Source organism: Cygnus olor, chromosome 29 (assembly GCF_009769625.2).
Source record: "Cygnus olor isolate bCygOlo1 chromosome 29, bCygOlo1.pri.v2, whole genome shotgun sequence".
NCBI classification, from domain to species: domain Eukaryota; kingdom Metazoa; phylum Chordata; class Aves; order Anseriformes; family Anatidae; genus Cygnus; species Cygnus olor.
Window position 1 is genome coordinate 736759 of NC_049197.1, and position 18587 is coordinate 755345.

The 18587-nt window shown below is 57.7% G+C and overlaps 1 protein-coding gene across 1 annotated transcript; it reads left to right on the top strand.

Moving 5' to 3' along the window:
* The first annotated feature begins 615 nt into the window (after window positions 1-615).
* FIGNL2 (fidgetin like 2) lies at window positions 616-18430 on the top strand. Its single transcript, XM_040539712.1, has 2 exons — window positions 616-770; window positions 14726-18430. Exon 2 carries the CDS (start codon window positions 14737-14739, stop codon window positions 16894-16896), a length of 2160 nt encoding a protein of 719 aa, XP_040395646.1. The 5' UTR covers window positions 616-770; window positions 14726-14736; the 3' UTR covers window positions 16897-18430.
* Window positions 18431-18587: the final 157 nt, after the last annotated feature.

Consider the following 18587-nt stretch of genomic DNA (forward strand, 5'->3'; position numbering starts at 1 on the left):
GGGTGCGTGGGTGCAAGAAGTCAGGTTGTGTGGCCACTGGGATCCTGGGGTGCAGGAGCTGGGGGTTGCGCGGGTGCTGGGTCTCCGGGGTGCAGCAGATTGGGGTGAATGAGCACTGGGATGCTAGGGCACAGGAGACTGGGGTGAATGGGCTGATGGGTGCTGGGGTGCTGGGGTGCAGGAGGTGGGAGTGTGTGGGTGCTGGAATGCTGGGGGGTGAAATGTTGCAGTGCGTGGGTGCTGGGGCGCAGGATATCAGGGTGCATGGGTGCTGGGGTGCAGGGGTGCAGGATGTCGGGGTGCATGGGCACTGGGACACAGGGGCACAATCCACTGGGGGACAGCGGTGCCCAGTGGGGTCCAATCCTTCCTCTCCACCGCCTCCTCCCCGCACCTCTACCTTTGTGCCAGGCCACCCCCGGCCGAATCCATCCCCAGCCCCTCTCCAGCACCACCCCAGCTCCCTTCCCCCGTCCTCCCCCCCTCACCACCACCAAACGCCCCCCACCCCCGCCGCCCCCTGGGGGCCGCTTCTCTCTCTCTCTCCCCCCGCCCCGCTCCGCCCCAGCACCGCCCGGGGGCGGGCAGTGGGCGGCGGGCGGGGGCCCCAGCCCCAGCCCAGCGCCGGCCCCAGCCCCAACCCCAGCGCCGGCCCCAGCCCCCGCCGCCCGCGGGCCGCCCCGCATTGTCCGGGCGGCAGCGGGGCAGGATGCGGCCCCCCGCACGGCCGCCCGCCGCCGGGCTGCGTTAGGATCCGCCGGTATGAGGAGGTGAGTGGGGGGGGGGGCCCCGGGAGCAGGGAGGGGGTTATAGGGCGAGGGGCGGCTCCTGGTAAAGCATCCCCTAATCCTCCCCCCCCTCCCACCCATCTCACCCCATCCCATCCCACTACCCCCCCCCCCCCCCCCCCCCGCCCTGCTCGGGGCCGCCCGTTCCTTTCTGGGAGGAATCCGCCGAGCTTGGGTTTTTTTGGGGGGAGAAACCGGCCGAATTTGGCGCTGCTGGAGGCAGGGAGGCGGAGAGGCACCGGGCATCCTCCTTCCCCACGCTGCTTCGGCCGTTGCCCTCTTCCTCGCCTCTTCACCCACCCCCCTCAAAAAAATAAAAAAATAAAAAATCGGGGAGCCGCGAGGGAACGGGACGGGCTCCGGGGGGGGCCGGGGGGGTCCCGGGGGGGTCCCGGCCCCAAACAATGCGCGCCCCCGCGCCGCCGCACGTCAAGCGCCCGCACCAAAACAGCCGCGGCGCTGCGAGCCCTTCCTCTGCCGCCTGCTTCAGCTTCTGGTGCTGCTTCTGCTCCTTTTTTTTTTTTTTTTTTCTTTTAAGTGTGCTTCTTCCACTTGGAGGACAAAAGGCTCTTGGGAGAAAAAAAAAAAAAAAAGGCAGAAAGGTTATTAAATAGCTTTGTAGGGTGTCTTCCAGCGCACAGCCTCCTGTTTCTGGAGACTCCGAGCGCACGTTTGCATCCCGCTTAATTCCACCCCGCTGTAATAAAAATGAACGTTCCCATTAATTGGAGCCCGGTTTTTTGCAATAAGCGGATTGCAAGGCTGCGAAGGTGCCGCCGTGAATTTAGAAGAGACCTTGAGTTGCTGGTGGGCTGTGAGCCTCTGTAGAGGGTGTGTGAGTACAAGAAGTAACGGCTGGGAATCGATTTGCTGCTGGTTTCGTGCGTTGGAATCGAGGATTTGCCAGAGCTGCACCCCGGTGGCGTGGAGCCCGCGCGGCGATGACAGGGCGCTGGGGTCCGGCTCTCCCGCGGTGCCAGCGTGCGGCTCGTGTGCGTGGTGGCTCTGCATCAGGCATTTCTGCGGGGTCCGAGGCCCAGAAGTTGTTTATCAAATTAAACATTTGTTTTAGATCTCTTTAGCAGAAGTGTGTTGACATTTTCTCTTCGGGGACTGCCGGGGATAATGAATGGCACATACTGTATTGTGTTCCTTGGAAAGCCTCGGGATCCTGCAATAACATAAACACCCCGGCCTGAATTCATCACAGATCTGAGCGGAATGGACTTGGTGTTTACATCAGTGATGGTTCTGAGCCGCAGCTTACATTTAAAGTTTATTATTGATTATGAAAACGTCCGTGTTAATACTTGTCAGTGTTTTTTTTTTTTTTATTGCTGACAGCTGCAGTTTCACTTACGGAGCAGTAACTCGCCGCTCTCCCAAACGCTCCGCGGTTTATTTTTAAAGCTTTCACAGAGGAGAAGGAGAGGGCTCGGGGTGGGGTTTCGGCACGGCTTAGCCCGCGGAGGAGCAGCGCGCTGGCTCGCCCCTCTCACAATTAGTTTTCTTTTAACCGGGCTGCAGGGAAGGGTTTAGGCAGCCGCCTTTGTTCTCCCGCAGAGCCCCCTCCGCATTCTTTCCTTTTGCCATTATCATTTTGGTTAAACAGAAAGGCAAGTTGTGTACCATATGGATCATGTTAACAATTGCTTATCTGGAACTGGTGTTTTCTCCTCCCTCCCTTTCCCCCGGCCTTTTTCTTCCTCCTGACATCGGAGTTGGGGTTTTTAATAACATCCTCGCTTCGGTGCCGGTTCGCCACGGTCCTGTAACACAAAACGCTTTCTCTCCTCCTCCATCCTGCCAGGGTTAATTCCCCAATTAAAAACGTGGAATAAACGCTGAGAAGGCTCCGAGGCGGGTTTCACCAGGTCTTCAGAAATAAGGAAAACTCTTCAGGAGGGGCTTATTGAAAGAAACAGCAGAAATTCGTGTCTGCGTTCGTAGCTCCATGCCTCTGGTCAGCAACGTGCTTCCCCCTGCGTGGCTGAGGCTCTGTTTGCCTTTATTTGTTGATTGCCAGGAGATGATCCAGAGGATGCTTTCCGTGTTTGTACAGCCTGATACAAGCAGGGGCTGCGATTTTCACAAATGCCCACTCCAGGCTGCTCCCAGACCTGTGTTTAGGCGTTTGAATAAGCGGGATGAAAATCTGGGGTCCTCACCCCGTGTCCGTCCAGGGGATTCGGTAGCTGCTGGAAGCCAGGCTGTTGTTTTGGGTGCCCGAGTCCAGCCCCGAGGGCCTAACCTCAGGCCGGGGGGGCAGTGCCCGTGGGGTCGCCCCATTCACCTCCTCCTCCTCCTCCATCAGAAAAGGTAAACAAAAAAGGCTCGAGGAGCGATCCCTTCTGAAGCCAGCGTCAGGTCCTGCTTCAGTGGAAGCAATTTAGGAATCAAACAGTTGTGCACAGCTTTATGTTCGTAGTGATGAGATTCCTAGCGATATTTTAAAAATTCCTGGAAAGAGTCTGGATGTGTGTGCTGTGTCTCGCGGGTGTTTGCAGATGTTTCATCCTTTTTGTATCCTCCCAGTCGAGGAGATATTCCTGAGGGTACAAATGCCAGCCACAGATCTCTCTGCAAATGGCCAGATGTGCTCCTTCCTTCCCTTCTGTCTTTCTGCTGTCCTGGGTTTTCTGCTCCTCTGCTTTCTTCCCTGCAGACCAGTTGTGTGCAGGGGAAGGGAATGCCTCCAGCCACAGCTCCTGGCAGTGGATGCAGGGACACCGGCTTTGCCTGTGGATTCCTAAAGGGAATTTCTCCGAGATGACATTAATGCATCTGGAGAAGCGATCGTGACCCTTGCGTGAGGCTGACCCTTGCATTTATGCCATTGTAAACACTTTTCAGCTGTATTTTTTGAGCTCCACTGATTATATGGCTCGAAGCAGGGCTCAGCCGTGTGGCGGGGGCTGTTGGGGCGCTGCCTTTGTCATCCTGGGGCAGATCCCCGCACATCTGCCCAAATGTCAGCTGTAATTTTGCAGCGTGCAGCAAAGCTTGAGCCTCGTGGCTCAGAGCATCTCATTTGCTCGGCGCGTTCCCTCCCTCTCCCCCCAGCTGCAGAAAACAGCCCCCAGCTCGGGTGCCAGCGAGGCAGAACCTTCTCTTCTAGGTTTTTATGGCAAACAAAGATGTTTTTCTCCCTCTTGGGGCGTGCTGGCCCCTCAGGCAGCTGCTAGGGTGTGAGCAGTGTGCGTGTCCCCGTGCTCCGGTGCACCGAGTTTTCCTCCTGCCCGTGCCGGCTGGGAGGAGAACCCGACTTAATGCAGGTTTTTAGCACCGTTGTCATGCCCATGCTCTAAAAACCTCGTTACCGCTGCTGCTGTGCTCGGGTTTATGGCGCTGGGCCCAAACCAGACTTTATCAGCATCAAGCAGGAAAATTCCCATTGCGGGATCAGGAAATTCCCATCTTCTCCTTCCCAGCTCTGGCAGTTCCCAGTGTGGAGGAAGAGTTTGTCCCCGTGCTGCCACCTCTGCTGTGGGTTCCCAGCATTGCTGCTTGCTGCAATCACTGCTGGCCATCCACTTTTTTGGCTCCTGTTGGTTTTTCTTTGGACTCAGCTTGTTCTCCTGCTCGGGGATGGCGAGAAGGACTTACACCCCTTTCGTGGCCATTTTGGGGTTTCTCAGGTGCTGTGTTATTTCCCCATTAAGTGAAAGGTTGCAGCTTCATCCCATGGCCCCGCAGCACTTTTCCTCCTGTCTTCATCAGCAGAGGATGCTGCTGCTGGCCACCAGCTCTGCTCCAGTGCTGGCCACCGGTGCCAGGGCTCGCAGCTTCCCCTCCACGGCAGCAACAGCCTCGAGTCAGCACCGGCTCTCTGCAGCAAAGTTTATTTTGCAGTGTAACGAGGCTGCTGTAAAGTCTTTCTCCTGGCCTTGTGGCCTGTCATCAGCTGAAGTTAATGTTGGTTAAATTGTACAGATCGCTAGCACAATTTTTCCTGCAGTGGTGCATGCCTGGGGTCGCTTATCAGCAACCCCTGATCTTTATGGGGGCCCTAATAAACCCGGCCAAGGCCTCACGGACGTTGCTGACTTACATCTGAGAGCAGGGCAGGGTGCAAATTACACGTTTTTCTTTCCAGCTGCCTTCTCCCGAGCGCAGATAACTCAATCAAGGAAAAATTGGGCGAGTTTATTACATTACAGCAATGCCGTCATGGTCTGCATTGCGGAGGTGCCCAGGGCCCCGAGCTCTGGACCAAGACCCCCCCATTTTGGGTGCCATTTGGAGACCGGCCAGGAGCAGCAGAGGCATCCCCAGGCTGCTGGGGTTGCGGTGCCCAGGCGAGTGTTTTCCCTCAAAAGAGCCACTTTTTTTTTTTTTCCTTTTTTTTTTCCCCCAAGAAAGTGAAAACTAATGTCAAGACAAATTGCACTTTAACCCACACTTGTCTTGCCTACAAAAAAAAAGCTGAATAATAGCTGAATAAGTGCCCCTTTCTCCTGCCCTGGCCAAACTCATAAGAGGAGGCTGTCCCTGACAAAGAATTTGCTGTGTAAATAGATGAGAGGTGCGGCAGCACCGAGCTGGGAAGGGACTCGTGGCAGCAGGGGACGCGGGAGCCTGGGTCCCCTCGTCCCCTGGCCGGTGGCTGAGCAGCTCAGCTGCTCTCGCTGTCATTAATCTCCCTTCGTGTTGCTTTAGGCCTCCAAAAGCAGCGGCAGCAGCAGCTGCCGGACGGCTTTGTCTTGTGCCTCGTCCTCTGCGGGGACGTGGCAGCTCCGTGATGCAAGGGGACATTTTCAGCTGGGATTGCGGCGAGCCCCGGCTCCTCTCCTTCTTTGCCACCGCCTGTATTGTAAGGGCTGCATGCAGCAATGCTCCTCTGCGAAGGAAAGGTGGAAAGGATGAGTGCAGGGGAGCAGCAGCGGGTGCTCACGATGGGGGGAACCCGCAGAGCACCCGCCTGCGTCCCGCATCCCGACGCCTCCCGGCACGGGGTGGTGTGCAGGTACTTGGTGGTGAGGGGACCGGTGGCTGCAGAGGGGTGTAACGAAATGCCAGGGGCGATGTGCTGGGAACCTGCGCTGTGCGCGAGGTGTTAGAGAGGTTGTGAAGGGCTTGTCCCGAATGCCATGGCCAGGTCCTGCCTGCCTGGGGCATCGCTCCGTGTCCTGCTCCCAATGTCGCCGGCGGTGACTCCAGGATCCCGAGCTGGCCTTGCGTGATCAGGCAGCACAAAGCCCAGCGCTGGAACCTTGCCGCAGCCTTCCTGCTTCCGATGCTGAGACGTGGGGATTTTCTTACCTATTCTGCATAGTTCGGTCAGATCTGGGACCATCACGTCCCTGTCCCATCCCTGTCCCTGTCCCATCCCCATCCCGTCCCCCATGCTCCAGCCCCATCCCAGCCCCATGCTCCAAACGGTTCCCAGAGCATCTTCCCCTCCTCCCTCGAAATGCTGAATCAGGCCACATGTTGCAAGCATAAATCTGCTGAAACAATAACGTGCTGCGAGCGGGCTAAACCTCGTGGCCCCTGTTTGTCAGGCAGGGACTCGCCTGCTCCTCGCCTGCAGCTCCGGTGCCCAGGGGAATAAATAACAGCGCTGGGAAGGATTTTATGTGCTGGGTGGGTTTGTAGTAACCCGAGAGTGTGCTGAGGTGCCCGTCATCGTCATCGGCTCCATGTGTGAATGAGCCCCCAGGGCTCCCTGCTTACCGGGGTGAGGAATGCAGGAAGTGGATTTATGGGGTGGGCAGCCCCTGTGCTCGGGGTGAAGGCTGCAGCCGTGTGTCCCGACAGGAGGAGGATGTTGGTGCTGGCTGGGAGCTGGGGAATTGGGCAGCGAGGAGGGGCCAGGGATGTGGCAGCCGAGCTGGATGCAAGAAGCGCTTGGGTCTGCGGGTGGCAGAGCTGCTGGTGCAAGCAGCACAGCTTCCCGCCTGTTATTTTGGCATTTTCTCACCTGCACCTAACGTTTTATCTTATGCTTTGCAGCTTCACGCTTATAAAACAGCCAAGTGCCAGCAAGGTGAAAATAAATAGTATTTCCCCCCCTAGGTGTTGCGGGTGCTTGGGGTGGATGGAGAGCGACGTCCCCGTAGTGTGATGTGGGTGCGCTGGTGGGCAGCACTGGCAGAGGGCTGCCGATGCCGAGACGTTTCCACCTTCATCTTCCTCTTCCTCAGCTCCAAGCTGTGCAGTGGGGCAGGGCTCGGCTCCCGGGGGGGCAGCAGGGCTGGGGTCAGAACGTGGCCGTTGGTCGCCCGAGCCAGGTATGTGCTCCAGAAATAACGCAATTATGGATCTGACCTTGGGCTGTTCATATCCTCCTCGTACAAGGTGATTACTTTTTAATGAGTGGCTGCTGAAAAGGGAGGAAAATGAATTATTTCTGCCCTAGGATTAGCTCTCGGAGACAGGCCCGGCGCTGCCCGATCGATGCGCTCTCGGAGGCTGCGTGGAGCCAGTGCGGCTCAAAACTTCTCCCCGATTTCCCAGCACCGGGGAGCGTCGCTGCCTTCACTCTGAGGCTGCCGTTGGGGCTGGGGGTGAGGCCTCCCCTGGGGTGTAGCAGGGTCTGGAGCAGCAATTTTCAGCCTCCTGGTGTTAGGCCGGACCTGCCATCCCCAAGAGCTCCCTTTTTTGGGGCTGAATTCCCAACTCGTTGTCGTTTAACCTGGTTTTTTTTTTGAGCAGGAATGCACTAACGTGTAATAACTAGCAGAGGTGCTCATACCCTGCTTTAACGATAAGGCAAATAACTGTGCAAGAAGCTTTGGGGGCTGTAGGGGCAGCTGCTCCGAGTGCAGCACGTGGGTCCCCAAAGTCAGCGTCCGTCCGTCCGTCCCTGCAAGCAGAGGCGCATTGCAGAGGGGAGATGCAGCCTCCGGCGTGGATGAGGGCAGCAGTGTCAGCAAAGAAAGAAGCCCAAAAAGGGAACTTCTGGAAAATCCATTAGTGAATGGAGTGCAGGAGGGACCTCTGCTTTTCAGGCTGCTGGGGCGGTGTTTAAAAAAGAATCAGCGAGTCAAAAGGCTTGTGAAAACAAAAGGCACCGAGAGGCCTCCCCCAAGGCGCTGCGCGAGCGGGGCCGGACACGTTGCGGTGCGCGATGCTCCGAGAAGCAAGGGAAAGTGTAAAAGAGGGGCTGGGGCTGGGGTCTGCCTTCCTGCCAGGCACAGAACGGAGGCACAAGGGGACCGAGAGGATGGAGATGCAGCGGTAAAAGAGGATTTTTTTGCTCAATTCCCCCCGGAGCGTGCTGCCTGGGGAAGGCACCGAGGCAGAAAATACAACCGCGTTTCTAAAGGCGCTGGATGGGGCAGGGAGGCTATCCAGAATTAGAGTTAATTAAGATTGATTCGTTCCGTGGAGGATATGAGCTGGAGCGTTACAGCTACCGCTGCGACAGGCTCCGGTGCACGCGGCAAATTATCTCCCTGCTGCAGCCCCGCTCCCGCTTCCTCCGCAGCCTCCAGCCACGACCCGGCTGCAGCCAAGATATTGGAGCAGATAGAGCAGGGGGGGACCTGGGCTGGTGGCTCCTGGCTTGGCTTTGACCCCCGGGGGAGTTCATTATTGGAGCTGCAGCGTGAAAAATGCCCGGAGAGGAGAGGTCTTGGGCTGGGTGAAGGGACTGGGGGCGCTGCAGTGTCCAAAACTGCTCAGTGCTTGTGGGAAAACGAAACATAGCCGTGGTGCTTTCTTCTTGCAAAGGGGAATATTGAAAATCGCCCTCAACCTTCTGGGTTTCACACACATATCCGGGCTCACAGACCGCAGAGGGTCTGTCCGAGGCTTGGGTGCGCACACGGTGCTGGGCACAAAGCAAACCGTGGCTCCCTGGGTGCAGCAGCACCGATCCTTGCTGTAATCCTTCCTCCCCCTGGTATTTTTAAATGCAAAAAGAAAATCCAGGCCTCGAGCCGGCCCATGACAGGTTGAGCTGCGTCGGCCAGCGGCACCGCGTGCACTAGTGCCCGGTGGGGACCACGACTGTGCCCGTGCTGCTCCCTCGTCATGCCAGCCTCTGGGCTTTGCCACTTGCAAGCTAGGGACTTCTAGCCTGCAAAATCCCTCTGGAGGCTCTGTCAGCCTCTGGGAATTCCCGGAACCCATCGCCACGGCACAGCACGAGGAGAGCTGCTGGCCCTGTGCCACTGCTTGCACGAGCACCGTGCCCGCTCTGCCGCTCCGAGCACCAAAACCCGCTTCTGCTCCATGCAGGACTGGGCACAGCGGGTCCTGCTGGCGAGTGGCGCAGGAGTTATTCCCCCTTCACATCCATGGCAGTGAAGCAGAGACCCAGGGCTGTGTCCGGCCCCATCACGCTTATGCTCTGCTCCTTGGGGCGTAGCGAGGATCCCACCCACCAGGAGGGTCCCACGGTGCTGCTGCTGCTGCTGGCACCACGGAGCCCCAGCAGGAAGGGAAGAATCACAGAGGGCGCGTTACATCCGTGTTGCCTTTCACAGCACCCTTCTTTTGGGACGACGGGGGGGTGCGGCATGTCCTGATGTCTTTCAGTAAGTGGCTTTGAATGGAGCGAGGTCAGGACAAGAAGCTCTTCAGAGCAGCTTCCGTCTGTTCGGTGACAGCACCTCGCTGAGTGCCTTCTGGAGCAGCAGAGCAGGAGGTGGCAGAAAGATGCCTCCGGACTATATCCCTACATCTTCCTGTCGACCCCACAAACCTGCAGGGCCAAAACCTCCAGGAGGGAGCAGGTGCCACTGTTCCACCTGGCACATTTCTGGAGGGAAGAGATGGCAGCGGTTGCTGACAGCCCCTGTGGGAGAAGCAGAGCCCGCGCCTCGCCGTGTCCTCCGGCCGGGGCTGGGGCAGAAGCAGGAGGTGAAGTCCCGCTGCCCATGTGGGACCAGGACCGGGTGCTTCACGGGCATGCTCGCCACCCTCCCTTGTTATGCAGATTGCATGCAAATTGGGTCCGTTTGACCCCCTGACCTTTTTATGGGGCCACGTCTGCTTGGGGAAATTGTTCTGCTGATTAGAAATGGATTTTCCTCTCTAATGTAATCCTTGGAAAATGGGCTGGGCCCAATGTGCTGCATCCAAGCCTGGCCCTGGGGAGCTTGCCTGGCATCAAGGAATGAAATTTTGGGGCAGGCCTTCAGTCCCAGAAGGGACCTGAGCAGCACCAATGGGCCACAGCCCTGTTCTCCAGGAAAGCTGAGGTTTCTCCTGCACCTTGGGCACCTGCCCAGAGACCACCTTGGAGGATAGCAGACTTTGATGACCTAAACGCTCAATGAAGCTTTTACTAAAAACCTCCTTCCTACCTGGGAACTGTCCTTCAAGCAAGGATCTACCAGGAGGTCACTGCTGAAATGTCTCCCCAGTGAACTTCCTATGGAAAAAGAGGGCTTTTAGGGCAGGAGAGCATCTGCTGGATGAGAAGCAATGTCTGGGGGAGGAAATGAAATTCCTCAAACCACTTATTGAACCAGCCTGTTATTAATAATATCCCGATTTTGCTGCCCATACCCCCTGGTTCTGGGGACTCCCGGGGCACCCCATGCATCCAGTTTCCTCCCGTGACATTTAGCGGCGAGTTTCTGGTCCTGCCTTGACAGATGGGTGATGCTCAGCTGCTGCCAGGCCGAGCGGACACGTATTAATTTTTCATTTGCTGGATGGGTCATGGAGCAGCACAGATGGGCTGTGGCCCATTGGCCGGTCTCCGTTTCGTCCTGATGTCCAGCTGCTCTGCACTTGATATATGAGTGGGCAGCGTGGATGCTTGAGCCTGGGGCTGGCAGGGGTCCCTGCCCCGCTGCTTTACCTGGCGTGGACCCACCAGCGCATGGAGATGACCAGGATCTGGCTGAAAGGTGTACACCGGCGTGCAGAAATGTTGCTGGGATCTACAGCATCGATGCTAAAAGGTTTCCCTGGTCCATAGCGAGTGTCATAATTCTCGTTTATTGCCAGGGTTTGACTCGCCGTAATGCCGTTGCGCTCTGCCTACGCTGCGGTTGTAAGACAGGGGTGAGCCAACCCAGGACGAGCTCCTCGCAGCAGAAGCCAAAAAAGATCATCAGGAAATGCCTCATTTAAAAGAAATACAGTCGTTCCTGCGGCCTCCCATGCGCTGGGCAGTCGGGAAAGTCTGTTCTCTCTTCCTGCATTTTTTTTCTGCCTCGCCTTTCGCCTTGAAGCTCTTAGCGCTGCTCAGCCTCCAGCAAAGCAGCGCGTCTCCCGCAGCTCCGAGCAGCAAAGCGCTGAACCGTGGCCGAAAACCCAACGGCCGTCCGAGTGCCGAGGCACGCTGCAAGACCCGGAGCCTCTCTGCACAGATGTAAGCCCCTCTCGGTGCTGCAAATCCAGCTGCAGCGGTGGAGCTGTTGGCTCAGGGGGGTCCAGGTTCTTGTCTGGATGCAGCTCTGGGTGCTGATAGCAAAATCCCGCGTGGCAAACCCGTGCACCTGATAGAAGAGATCTGTGTTAGCAGCGTTCGTAAGGGCTGTGGGAAGTGTTTGGTGAAAGGTGGGCTGAGAAATGAGACCCCCAGCAGCTGGGTTTGCTCCCTCTGGGCCCAAAGTTTTCACATGGGGGAATTAAAGCCCAGGCAGGCTGAGGACAAGAAGCTGCTGCGGACAGTGCGGCGATAATGAAACTACCCAGAATCTTTTTCAAAAGCACAGATCCTCCACGAACAAGGAGCCCTCAGCAGATGAACCAGGAAGGCAGCAGCAGTATGAGCAAAACCCAGCTGGAATGGCTGAGCAGAGCAAGGGGGAAACTGAGGCACAGCCAGCGCTCGCAGCGCTGGGGCTGCTCCTGCATGGGTCTTGGCTGGGTTTAAACCTCAGCTTTAGCGCTTCCTCAGCTCAAGCCAGTTTGCTCTCGTGTTCTCTGTCCCCTTCTTTGCCATCCAAATCCATTCGACCCCTTGCTGATCCCTCTGGGGAGAGCTGGTTGCTGCTGCCACCAGCGTGCTCTGCCTCATGTCATTCACCTGCGTTGGTTTTGCACCCAGTTTTTATGCATGAGCATCAGCAACGCCTGCATGTGTACACAGGCACAGCGCGCACACACATCTTTACACCCACAGCATCCGTGCATCCGCCACTTGCTCTGTGCACGAGGGCCGTGGGTGCTGGCCATGCCGTGGCCACACCGCGAGCCTCCAACAAAGGCGGCCACACCAGGACGATGCTGGGGAGCCCGGTGTGGCCAGAGCCTTGTGGCTGGCCCCCAAATCGCTGGGCGTGAGCTTTCCTGGGGGGGTGGGGGGACAGCGTCGGGGAGAGCACCCCGTCCCCAAGGCCGAGTGGTTGGACACCCTTGGCGGTGCGCCCCGGTTGTGCGCGGCTAAAAAGCCCCCTAACAAAAGCCCAGTTCAGAGTTGCTGCTGAATAGATTAACAAGATTTCCATAATTAGGGCGGGAGGGAACAATAGGATTCTCCCCTGCCCAGCCCCCCCTCCCCGCCTTTGTCTTGCGCTTTAGATAATGGGCCAGCAGCGAGGGTGGGAACCGGCCGTGCCATTTGGTCACTGGACAGTAATTTTCTCACACTGCCAAGGGGAGCATTGAAACATCTGTCCCGCTCTGAGAGCTCATTCACGTTACATTGCAGCCCCCTGACAACTTCTCCGGGGCCTGCCAGCCCTCCCCCTTCGCCGGGCGGTCGGGTTTTTAAGGGTGTGATGGGGTTTTCGCTTGGTTTTACATCTCGCGGCTGCAGCTCATGTTTAAAGGGGTCAGATGGAAGCGGTTTTCGGTCTTTTCACGCTCTTGTTTGCTTTTCTCGCTGCAGCGGTGCCCTGAACGTCTCCTGCTGGCAGCAGCGCAGATGCACGGCTGTGTTGACGTGCCCAGGGAGACCCCTGGGCCCCCCCTGCCCCTTTTCTCGCCCTTGCTTTGCCGCGAGGCTCGGTGCTGGGGATGGAGCCAGAGGACCAGCCCCGGCCACAGCCCACGCGGTGATGTTGGGCTGCCAGCCGCCAACCTTGGGGTCGCTTTAGGCATCCAAAAATTCCTAGCTCTGTGCTTGCTTTTAGATAACCAGCTCTTAGCTGGCATCCAAAGGCTTCAGGTGCTGATATCAGGGAAAAAAAGCAGAGCACTGCTTGGAGAAATAACCCAGAGACTGTGCTTATCCTTGCTGGGGTGTTTTCCTGGGAAATCGAGCTAGCACTGCCCGGATTTGCCAGTTGCACCCCGGTTTTGGGTTTGTACCTGGCTCCTGGTGCAGCTGCAATCCCTGGATTTGCATCCCCCATGTGTCCCCCCTGGCCCTGTGCCCCTGCCTTTGCAGATGCATTTTGCTGCCCTGGGTTTCCAGCACAGAGGCGCTGCTATGTGGCTTGGCATGTGCCAGAGCCACTCCGAGCACCCACGGGATCTCACCACTGGAAGCTCTTTTGGGCCAGAAACAGCTTTTTCTTGCAGTTTGGCAACACACTGGGGTCCTGACCTAGAAAGGGGTTTCCTGGCTGGTGTCACAGCATGGAACGAGGATGGAAACTCCTGGTGCTTTAGCGTCCTCAAAAAAAAATTATATATATATAATGTTTTGTTCCTCACCCCAAACCTCATTTTTCCTTTTAATAGCTTCTTCGTGCCTTTTGCTCCCAGCCAGAGGGGAAAAGTCCCCCTTGGCCACCACCACCTCTCTCTGCCCAGCCAGAGCCCATGTACAGCTCGGGGAAAATCTGCTGCGGGAGCAAAGGTTTATTGGAAAGCGTTCTCCTTTGTGCTCATTAAAAAGGGCCCTTTCCCGCAGGCTGTCTTAGCTGTCTCTGTCTGAACGTTTATCTATCGGTAGCACTTTAATAATGGCAAGTAAATGCAGGGAGGATGCCGGATAAAGCCACGCAAAGCCGCCATTTAAATCCTCTTGTGTAAGTTTGATATCCAAAGTGGAAGTACAAATGCCATATAAGTCAATTAAAGCATTAAGTAATCTAATTGTGCTGTGGTCACAAAGTGGCTTAAAGGCTGAGCGCGGCGGTGAATGGTGCGCGAGGTCCCTCCCGCTCCCGCTGCAGCCGTCCCTGCGGCTTTGTGCAGGAGGGCAGGGGGGCTGCTGGGGGGCGCGGGGGACCCGCACGCAGATAACAATGGGGCACGCCGCCGTGGCAGGGCTGGGTGCTGGCCGTCGCTTTTCTGTCTTCCCCTTTGCCGAGAAATGTTGGTGGGGACGCGTACAGCCAGCAGGCACCAGTGCGAGCGGCTGAGCAGAGGGATGCTGGCAAGGCTTGTGCTCAGCCCAGGTGGAAGGGCTGCTTCCCACGTGCGTGTGCAAGCGTGCAGTGCAAGCCCCCGGCCACCTTGGAAAGCTGGAATTTGCACAGCTCCCACCCAGGCTTTGTTCCATGGGCAGGAGCCGTGCTCGATGCACGGGGCTGCGTGGAGCTGCTCGCATTGTCTGCGCTTTATCCCAGCTCTCTTCATGCTATTAATATGCTAAACACTATTAATGTGCTATTAATACTACATGCATTATAATTATCACGAGTGCCTTAATATGCTATTAATGCTGGCTTTGCAGTGGCCAGCCAATTCATGGCTTCTGGGCCCAGGAAAATAAAGGGAGCAAGCCCCAGCTTCGGGAGCGGGATGCAGGGGCTGGAGCTGCCAGTGGTCTTTTGGAGGTGGAGGTGGGCGTCCCGAGGGCGCGGGCTGGTTCCGTGGCTGTCGCATTCTGTTGGGCGACGTGGCTGTCGAAACTGGCTGCTTTCTTTGAAGCCCTTGCAGTTGCTGGTACTTGGGGGTGTTTGCATCAGTGGTGCAAGATTTTTGCGTTGGTTTTGCAAGATTTTTGCATTAGTGATGCAAGAGGGTGGTCGAGGGGATTTTCACATGGGAGGTGCATAATTCAGAGCATATGGTTGGAGCTGGGAGGTGCAAAGTGGTCCAGATGGACAGCGTGGTACAGTGGGGTTTGGGTGCAGAGAGGCGCTTGTCCTTCTTTCATTGGTCTCACCCTACCTCTGCCCTGTGTCCCACAGGTCTGTCGAAGATGCACTGGTCACCAGAGCATGCCCAGTCCCTGAACCAGTGGCCGGAGCAGCACCTTGACGTCTCCTCCACCACCTCCTCGCCAGCCCACAAGTCCGACCTGTACCCCAGCACCCGCCAGCGCTTCAACTACGCCTGGGCCAACGACGACATCTCGGCGCTCACCGCCTCCAACCTCCTCAAGAGGTACGCCGAGAAGTACTCAGGGGTGCTGGATGCGCCCTACGAGCGCCCGGCGCTGAGCAGCTACGGGGATGGCGCCTTCGGGCCGGTTAACGGGCAGAAGGGGGACGGGGAGCCCTGGCCCGTGCCACACGGCTCTGACGGCGCCTACCCGCTGACCCCCATCCACGATGGCCTCCCTGGTGCCAAGGCAGTCGTGCCACCCGCCGTCCCCGCTGGCAGCGCACCGCTGGGGCTTGGCGGCTCCCCGGTGGTGTCCGCCAACCTCGCTGATCCCATCTACCCCGGGAACTCGTGCGGAGGAGCGGCCGGCTCCGGCGGGCTGGGCTCGTCTCAGGAGTACCCCGCAGGCTACGGCGGCACCTACTTGCCCTCTGGCTACTGCGCCCAGCCCAGCACAGCACTTGCCCCCCCGCACCCACCCACCCTGCACGGCTCGGGGCTCCTGCAGCCCACACACCCCTCGTCCGCCCTGGTGCCAGGCTACGGCTCCTCTGGCCCCGTCTACAACTACGCCTCGGGCAGCTACGCGCCGCAGCCGGGCTACGGGGCCATCCACCCACCCCATCCCTCTGCCTCCTACCTGCCCTCGGGCATCGCAGCGCCCACCCCGCTCCCGGCCCCGCCGCCTGCTGCCCGCCCGCCCGTGGTGCCAGCGTATGGCTACCAAGGGGCTGGCTTGGCCCCCCTGGCCGTGCCACCCCTGGGCACCGAGGCGGCAGGCGCCCTGAAGAGGAAAGCCTTCGATATCTCCGGCGGGGAGGACGAGGCAGAGGGCAGGTATCGGAAATACAGCTACGAGCAGCCAAAGTCCCCCTACCCCATGTCGGACAACGGCGAGTGCCGGGGCAACGGGTTCCCGAGTGCCGGCAAGCGGCCGGCGGGAGCGGGGAGCACCGAGGAACACAGCGGCAAGTATGGCGGGCAGCCGATGAAGAGCATGGTCTCGCCACCCTATGGCACCGGGGAGGCCCCGCTACGGCCGGCAGAGCCCTTCGAGAAGTTTAGTCCCCCCCTCGCCAATGGGGAGCGGGCGGCCGAGCTGGGGCCCTCCTTCCCGCTACGGCTGCCGCCCAAGGCGCCCGTCTTCGGCAGCCCACCGGTGGAGGAGCAGCCCAAAAACATCGACCCGTTGGTCTTGGAGCTGGTGAACACCAAGATTGTGGAGCGCGGGCCACCTGTGCAGTGGACGGACATCGCCGGGCAGGTGTCCGTGAAGGCCACCATCGAGGAGGAGCTGGTGTGGCCCATCCTGCGGCCCGGCGCCTATACTGGGGCAAGCCGGCCACCCCGCACCATCCTGCTCTTCGGGCCACATGGCACGGGGAAGACCCTGCTGAGCCGCTGCATTTCCACCCAGCTGGGCTCCACCCTGCTGAAGCTCAGCGGCACGGCCCTGCTCTCCACCTGGAAAGCCGAAGCCGAGAAGATCCTGCAGACCGTCTTCTTCGTGGCCAAGTGCCGGCAGCCCTCGGTGGTGCTCATCACCGAGGCGGAGTCCCTGCTGGTGGCCCAGGACAGTGGCCAGGCTGGAAACCTCAAGTCCCAGCTCCTTTCCTACCTGGACAACATAGCTACCTCGGCCGAGCAGAACGTGGTCATCATCGGGACCACCTCACGGCCTGGCAGCATGGACGAGGCTTCCCACCGGCGCTTCGCCAAGCGCTTCTACATCTCCCCGCCGGACAGCATCGCCCGGCGGCAGATCCTCCACCATGTGCTGGCCCAGCAGGGCTCCTGCCTGAGCGAGCGGGAGATGGCCTCCCTCGTGCAGCACACGGAGAGCTTCTCGGGCGGCGAGCTGATCCAGCTCTGCCAGCACGCCGGGGCCACCACGCTGCACGGCTTGCCGGGTCAGATCCAGCCCACCTCCTACAAGGACTTTGAGAAGGCCTTCTGCAAGGTCCGCCCCGCCACCTCGCAGAAGGAGCTGGACTTGTTCGCAGAGTGGGATAAGATGTACGGGTCCAGGCACTGACGGCGCGGCCCGGGGGGGGACCGGCCACCACCTCCCGAACCGCGAGAGACTCCCCGGGAAGACCCAACGACAACCAACGTACCTCTTTCTCATGGTTTCTGACGTGACTGGGCTGGTTTGGTTCTTCGCTTTTTGGAAGTAGTCGCTCACTGAACTCAGGATAACCTATTTATTATTCGCCCACCTCCCCGGGCAGCCGCTTCCAGACCAGCGACGCAACAAGCGGGGCCGGGGGCGCGCCGGGATTCGGCTTTCCGCCAATCTGATCGATGCAAGAGCCCCGTGCCTATTCGCAGAGGCTCGAGTTTCCATTATTTTTCCTTGTTTCCAACAGAAATGCCCCGGGGCAGTGATGCCCTCGGCCCGGAGGAAGCAGCACGGGGAGGGGGGAGGCAGGGGGGGGATTGCAGAACCCAGGGGTTTGGAGTAAAATGCTGTAGATTGTTTAATATACTAGACTTCGTTTTTATTTTTGTAAGGTATGTAGTATTTTTTTGTTTTTCTTTTTAACTACTCAGGAAAAGAATTACCTCAGAAAAAAAAGAAAAGAATGTGTTTTTAAAAACTCTTTTTATCTTCTCAGAAAAGGAAAAAGAGATTTGAAGGGTTTGCAGTCTTAGGACAAAGCTGTCTTGTGCATTTGCTTCCAAAAAGGGTGACAGAAAGACGAAAGAAAGAAAAGAAAAAAAAACTTGAAGCTGTTACAAAGATGAAAGTTGAATGTATTTTGGGTGCTTTTCACATATATTATGCCATAATTTTATTTTGATTTTGTTTTGTTTTGTTTTGTTTTTGTTAACATTGTTATTGTAGTGTTTGGTGGAGTAACGTGTCTTCGACGGAAGGAGTGCTAGTGCCGTAGTTTGAGAGCTGTCGCCAGCACCGCTTTTTGGATAAACCTCAGCTCGCCTCCCCCCGTGGGCGCAGCCGCTCCCTTTGGCCTCCGTCACCACCCCATCGGCCTCGCGTAGTTGGGTGGGCTGGTGGGGTTTTTCGGTTCAAAAGTCATTTTTTTAGCACTACGTCTTGTGCTTGGGAGGCAAACTCCCTCCCGAACCTCAGGGTCTGCGCACGCAGAGCAGGAAAAGCCTCGGCGGGGGCGCGGGGCCAAGCGGCGGCTTCACCCTCCCAGTGCTCAGGATGCCAAAGGAGCCAGCTTTTGGGGGGGTTCCCCATTTTTTTTTTTGCAGTTTCCCACTGAAGCACACGTGTGCAAAGGGCATTACTGGGGAGGCTGGTGCCAGGCGGTACGACACGCCGCTCCGGGAGCCGCCTCCTCCCCATCGCCTCCAAAAAGTGGTACTGGGTACTGGGTTCCTGAAGACTTTTTATTATTATTATTATCATATTTGACTTTGTACACTCTCTGTAACCACTTCTACCTCATTTTGCAACATATTGTACATGAAAGTATTTAATTCATGTCTTATTGATGTCTGAAAAAGAAATGCTTTTGAACTGTAATGGTCTACCTCAAGAAATACTGTATTTTAAAAAGAAAAGTATTACACAGTATTAAAGAGATTACATGAAAGCCCTCCTGAGAGCTCGCGGCTCCTTGTACCAGCTCTTGCATCCCCCCACATTTTCAGCCCCAAGGGGGTGTTGGCACTGGGAGTAGGGGTGGCTGTGGGACACGAGGGGACAAGGGGGCATTGCAAGCAACAGGGGGGACATGGGGGGGTCCAGGT